The sequence below is a fragment of the Mus caroli genome, chromosome 7, assembly GCF_900094665.2.
Source record: "Mus caroli chromosome 7, CAROLI_EIJ_v1.1, whole genome shotgun sequence".
In the NCBI taxonomy this organism is placed as follows: domain Eukaryota; kingdom Metazoa; phylum Chordata; class Mammalia; order Rodentia; family Muridae; genus Mus; species Mus caroli.
Genome location: NC_034576.1, coordinates 30535032 through 30542076, shown reverse-complemented (window position 1 = coordinate 30542076; position 7045 = coordinate 30535032). Strand labels below are relative to the sequence as shown.

Here is a 7045-nt window from a genome sequence, read left to right as displayed (position 1 = left end):
GCGTTTATAAGCTGCTTATGGGATGGATCCCTGGATACGGCAGTCTCTAGATGGTCCATCCTTTCATCACAGCTCCAAACTTTGTCTCTGTAATTCCTTCCATGGGTGTTTTGTTCCCAATTCTAAGAAGGGACCCCTGCCCTGTCTTTATCCTGCCCCTATCTTCCATTTGCTCCATGCCTTCCCTTGAACCAATCTCTTCAACCCAAGCTTCTCCTGCTATTGTAGACAATGTTCAATTTAATCTTTTTGTTGGTCGTGGTTGGTTTTTTGAGATAGGGTCTCTCTACATGGCCCAGGCTGACCTGGAACTATGTAAGCCAGGTTTTCCTTGAACTCAAAGAGGTCTTTGTGACTCTCTCTTATATGACTGCTTGAATTAAAGGCAAACACTGTCATATCTGCCTAAACTTGACCTTTTAAACCCCTAGTTGAGGTTTTCCATTTTGGGGGGATTTTTGGGTTTGGTTGGTTTTGTTGTTGTTGTTTTTGTTTGTTTGTTTTTTATGATATAGAATCTTGCCCATGTTGGTCTTGAGCTCATAATCTTCCTGAGAAAGGTGAGTGTGTGTGTATGTGTGTGTGTGTGTGTGTGTGTGTGTGTATCTGTGTGTGTGTTTGTGTATATGTGTGGTGGGTTCTACTTTCCTTGGAGTTAGTGGTAATCACTGTCAATATCTGTTAGCAATGGCCAGCAATGTGGTTCACACCTCTGATCCCAGCTTGTAGGAGGCAGAGGCAGACCTATTTCCATGAGTTAGAGGTCAGCATGGTCTACACAGAGAGTTCCAGGCTAGCTAAAATTACACAGGAATACCCTGTTAATAAACATTATTAATGTCTTCATTAAGTTCACACAAAAAGTGCCCATGTTCATCCTCTAATAACTAAGCAAGAATATATCAGTTTGGAGCAACCTGATGCCCTAACTCCACAGCCAAAGTTTACATTGCTGCTCTAGCTACTCTAACTACTGTTCAAAAGCTACCCTGGAAAAACTAGAGTGCTATCTCAGCTGGTTACTCCAGCTCCTGAAGGCTCAGTGTCAGCCCATCTATATCAGTGTTTCTAGCTGAATTTTGCTACAACAGAATTCCAAATGACCTTTCAACCATCTCTACATGGGCCAAAAGGGGAGCATACCCCATGGCAGGGGCACAGCAAAGGGACACTTATGTAGGGTGCTAAGAGGCAAGGCTGTTGTAGGCTCCATGAAAGCAGACTATGGAAGCAGACTGCTTAGGCCCATTCACACTGGAGCTGTCTCCCACCCCCACTCCCCCAGGATCACCATTTTAGGCCTCATGAAAGGCTTCTCTTGAGAGAGCTTTTGTCCTATTTTGGGAAGTGTGGGCTGAACGGACAGCAACAGAGGAGGCTAAAGACCTCAGAGCAAAGCCTGGGTGTGTCAGCAGGTTGAGCTGTGAAATAGGCCAAGCAACTTGCTTCCCTGTAGTAATTCAAGCATTTGACAGGAGAAGGGCAGGAAACAGTAGGGTCATGGAATGAAGAGAGGGGAGAGGTACAGTCTGAGGAAGGATAAAATGGATCCAGAGGACAGAATCTTTATGCCCCTGCCTCTCGGCCAGAAGGGGTCTAGACAGTTATTCAGTCTTTGGAGACTCCACCAGGGTCTAGAACTTCCCCATTGCTGAGAGCCAAGGAGGCCTGGTTTCCTGTCCATGCTATGGAGGAGGCTTCAGCACAGGTAGGCCTCTGGGTCCCTTGCTACTGTGAGGACTGCTCACCAGAGGGTACCACTGGCTGCCTCTACCACCTGACAGCTGTTGGGATTGATCTCCTGAAGCTGTTTATTTAAATAATAAGTTCTAGACCCAGGACCTGGATTCCCCCAACCCCCAATTCTTGGTAATCTGGTAAGCAAATTCTCACATACACCAAATGTTGCTTTGTAAACTCAACTCATCTTATTCTCTGAATTGTTAAAAAAAAAAAAAAATGTAGTTTCCAGCCAATGCCTGGAGAGAAGAGGGGTATTCTGGGCTTTTTTACTGGGCTGGGAGGGTCACAGGTAGGGATCAGAAGGGAAGAAAAGAGGAGAGAGGAGGAGAAAATGGAGAGAGGGGAAGGCTGTCATGAGGCCTGATTGCACAAGAACATGTGACTAGGATCAGGTGACCATGAAGACAGGCTAATGGAGCAGAAATAACACTTGGCCACACTTAAATAGCAAGTTATGTTGGGGCTTATGAATTGTATGTAAGTTAAATAGTAAAGAACCTGCCTAATTTTGGCTTACAACTCTTCAAATAATATACTAAGACTTTGTGTCTGTTATAGAGACTAGCTGAAATATATATTTCATTTACAGCCAGCTTCTGTTCACTGTTGCCAAACATGGAGGGCAAAGAAGAAGCCAAAGCCAGCCCGGGAGAGAATCCCCTTACCCAAGCACAATTTCTATCTTTGTAAGGGGATTCCAGACAGGTAACTGGGGCACACCTGCCTCAGCTTCCAACAAATGGGGATAAACAAGTGTCTTCACCTGATTTCTTTGAACTCTGCCCATCACCTGACCAATTGCTGTGCACCTGAACCTGGAATTTAGCATTTATCTAGCATATTTGTCATTTGCAGTGTCTCTATATGAAGTAGGACACCATTTCTCTATAAGGATACCTCAGATGAGAACCAGGGCCTTCATAAGCTCTGCTTTCAGTGCCTGAAATACTATTCCTTCACCTGCCTGGAAATGGGACATGGGAGGTGGAGGGAATAATTTGTCACCTACATCCCTAGACCGCATCAAAAACCAACATGTCTGAGGGAGAGCTAGCTATGCTTTCAAAAAGTCTGAGACACACACCAAACACCCACTTTGAGCCTTGGTCCTTGGTATGGCAGGGCTGAGCACTGTATGGTGGGTGCTTGAGAAGCAGAGTAGAGCCTATGTTCTCTGTCTTCCACAATCCCATTGCCCTTTTGCTGTGTACCCTGTGTTCAGACAGCACAAGTCCCTGGCTACCTGAGGTTGCCCTATCCTCGACTTTCAAGATACCAGACCATGAAGCAAATTAACTTCTTTTCACATATGTACACAGTTTTGGATCCTTTGTCATATCAACACAACACAGATTACAACCCTGCAGTACACATAGATCCCTTGTGTATAAGAACACACCCAACTTCCACCATCACAAAGGCTCTATACCCTACTTCCTCTTCCCTAGATTCTCTTGTATTGGCTGCCTTTTGGTGATCTTTACATGTCTGAGGGCTCAGGAGAGCAAGGCCTTCCTCTCTCCCAGGATCAAAATGCATAGGAGGTCTTCACAAATGCTGGTTAGACTGGCTGAAGGGCTATCTCACTTCTCTAAAATCTATAAACAAAACCCTTCGTAAAACATGCAACACCATCTTTCCATATAACTCAGGCTTGGCTTATCCCCTTCCCCTCCCATGTCTATGTTATATAAGGAATTGTGTTTATGTAATTTGGCTGGCATTTAATTTTAAAAGTACAGATTGTAAGTGTTTTGATAAGTCAGAATTGAGTAGTTTGTTGTAAAAGGCACTTGAGTGTCACTTTCTCTACATCAGCTGGTGACACAGGGAAATTTGCTGAAGACTTACTCCTAAGCCTTTGATTTTACTGGTTAGCTGAGCAAAACAGGATTTACATCAGGTAACTGGGCAATTAGGAGCCAAGCACTGAGATCTACTTGTGAGCTCTCTTCTGAGTCTGCTAGCCTCTGGTTCTATGATCTTACATGTCATGAGGGCTGCAGAAGCCTGTAAAATGTGCCCACTGGGGGTTTTCTCTTCTGAAGGGTTGGGAATGGGGACAAGGGCATAGTGTGAGCAAGCAAGTGTCTACTGCTGGGTGACACTACACTACTCTGCTTTTGATCATAGTGTCTTATCACAGCACCAGTAATCTAAACTAAGACATATGGCAAACATATGAGTATGCACAAGGTGGCCAGGGAAAGACAATGAAGTGCCTTTAGGGGCTCTCCACCATATAGATATGTGTATATGCATTTTATATACATATATGTATATATACATACATATATAAATATATAAAAGCATATGTCTGTGATTCTTTTGAAATTTTGTTTACTTTTAATTTATGCATGTCAGCATTGTGCCTTCATGTGTGTCTTAGGCTGTTTTCCCTGTGGAGGTCACAGGAGAGTACTGGATCCTCTGGAACTGGAGTTACAAATGGTTGTTAGCTGACAAGTGTGTGCTGGGAAGTGATTCTACATCCTCTTTACAACTGAGTCCGCCTATATTTTTTGAGACAGGGCCTCTTACTGGAGCTTGCGAATTTGGCTAAATGGGCTGGCCAGTAAGACCAGGGGTGGACTCTCTGGTGCTGAGGTTACCACGGTGCACTTTGTGCCTTGCTGCCCTCACATGTTCTGAGGGCTAAAACTCATGGACTCAAGTGTGGGCACTTAGCAAGTGCTTCACTGACAGGGCCATCCCCTAAGCCCACCCTCCTGTTTTCTTGAGAACATATAGCTCACACTGTATGACTGAAGAGAGGTCAACTCCTGGGAGTAACATCTACAGATCCTCCAGAAATCTTCTGTGACATGTAAGAGCACTGACTTTCATCCATGTCAATTTATCTGCCATGCAACCATTCACAACAGCATGGGTTTATAGGTTATTTCACAATTCTAGTACACTCCAACATAATGTTATTTAGTTTGTTGTTCAAATTGTTTGATACTTGTCCATTAGGAGCTTCTGGGCTTCCCCATGCCAGTTTCCACAGACATTTATAGGTGTCTGTTCACATGTATATGTGCTTATGTGTGTGCTTGTGAGTTTGGGCAGAGGTGCTTAAGTGTGTGTTTCTCTCTCTCTCTCTCTCTCTCTCTCTCTATCTATCTATCTATCTATCTATCTATCTCTATCTCTATCTCTCTCTGTGTGTGTGTGTGTGTGTGTGTGTGTGTGTGTGTGTGTGTGTGTGTACATGTGAAGGTCATATGACAATTTCGAGGAGTTAGGTCTCTTCTTCTACCAGGTAGTTTTGGGATTTGAACTCAGATCTTCACCTTCAATTACTGGACCTTTAATCACTGAGCTATATCAGCAGTCTTCCATCTTATTTTTTGAGACAAGGTTTCTTATTGAACCTGAAGTACACATAGGATTAGATGTGTATGTCACCACTCTAATGGATCTGGGGATCTGAATTCTTGCATAATAAGCACTATCAACATTTGTCCATGAATTTGGCTGCCCATATTTATGTGTGTGTTGCAGTGGAATAACCCCAGTGCTTTGCAATTGCTAAAAACAATACTCCACTATTGTTGTAAGGAACTAATGACAAAATGCCAGGTGAGAAGCAACATTTCTGCTCACAATTTTAAGAGACACAGTCCATCAGGGTGAGCTAGGCAAAGGGCAGCAACTTGAGGTAGTTGGTCACATCTACAATCAGGAAGCAGAGAGGTACAAATGGTTGTGCTCAGTTAGTTATCCCCAAAACACCCCATCTATGACCATAGTCCACACTACCCCAGGAAAATTAGTCTCCCCTCATCAATTGATGAAGCATAAAGATTTCCACACAGAGCCTTGTTTTTATGGAAACTCTCAACCCAGTCAGAATGATCATCAAGATTAACCATCACACACTGCAAGCAGGGTGAGCTTGAATTTAAGACTTTCCTGTCTCTAGAACTGAATAGTACAACATCCAGCTGACAATCTCATTGGTGCTGAAAATGTCTTCCTTAGTGTAAGTAGGTTGATCTGAACTTGAGACAGTCTACACACACAGCACTGCCTATGGCCTGTGGAGCAGTGTAGTTTACAGCCAGGCAGTCCACAGAAGCCTGTGGGGTTGTGGACAACAGAGTTTATGTACTGGGGTGAATCCCTCACTCTATCGCTCAGTGCTCTCACCACATGGACTCTACTGTTCAAACCTCTTTGAGACATGGTTCCTGACAGAGCTGAGAGGGGACAAGGTGAGCAGGACAACAGAAATGAGCCACCATGGAGTGAAGCAGAATTTGTGGTACAAAACCATCAAAAGCCCCCGAGGATACCCACATGGCCAAAGAGCTGGGGACTAACATGGCTGAGAATCACAGAGCGGTAGATGGTGCCTCCATGTCCTCAGTCTTCCAATCCAAAGGTCTCAGAAGTTGGACAGTTGAAGCAAGGAGAGGTTAAGAGTGTACAAACAGAGATGACAAGTGGAACAAGACCACAGGGCATTTGGCTCAGCACTCAGGCTGCTTACAAAGGTCAGCTCTAACTCTTTTGGCAAACAAAAGACAACTTTTCTCCAGAAAATGAGAACATCAGGCCATCTCAGGCTGTTTGTTCGTCAGAGTGGGAGGGGCTCCCATACTCCCTCCCCTGTTCAAGTGGGAAGGGAATCCACAGATGCTAGATTCTTTGCCAAAAGGTATTTGGAGCTCCTGCAGCCTGGGTTGGGGATGGGCGTGGCTGGGCTCTGGGCTATAATGGTTCATATAGAAGAGGATCTGCTCTGAGAGCATTTAGCACTCTCCACCATGAAGGGGACACTTCTTCTACTGGCCTTCCTGGTGATTGGAGAGCTTGGCTTCCAGACAAGTGAGAGTGGGACCTTCACTCACCCCATCTCAGCCCCATGTAGATCTCTGAGTGGGGCCTTAAGACAGACCTAGGGGTCCTTGGGAGGCCACCGGCAAGTAGCTTCAGAAGACAGTTGATTCTTTCTGTTCTGGGTTACAAAGTTGGAGTGGGTTGGACGGGGAGATAGAGGTGTGCTGGTGATGATACTGGTGATAAAGGGACCGTAGATGCTCAGTTGAAGCAGATGCAAGTGTGCAGCTTTCGTGAAGGTCAGATATCCAGGTCTTCCTGTCCACTCATGTATCTTTTTCTCCTAGATACAACCATGTTGTATCTGGGAGCCTGCAGCCTTTGGGAGTGTGGGACTGTGGGCAAGATCAGTTAAGACATTTGTAGATGAGGCAAGATAACATGAGCCTCTGATTATGTGTGCCTGAGCTATCTCTCTCTCTCTCTCTCTCTCTCTCTCTCTCTCTCTCTCTCT

At 44.8% G+C, this 7045-nt stretch overlaps 1 protein-coding gene across 1 annotated transcript in view; it reads left to right on the top strand.

Annotated features, from left to right (window-relative positions):
* The first annotated feature begins 6444 nt into the window (after positions 1-6444).
* LOC110299321 (secretoglobin family 2B member 2-like) overlaps positions 6445-7045 on the top strand; it is a 3354-nt gene continuing 2753 nt past the window's right edge. Inside the window, exon 1 of the mRNA XM_021168998.2 lies at positions 6445-6579. Within this exon, the coding sequence (XP_021024657.1) occupies positions 6519-6579 (61 nt within the window). The 5' untranslated portion in view covers positions 6445-6518. The remainder of the gene's footprint in view (positions 6580-7045) is intronic.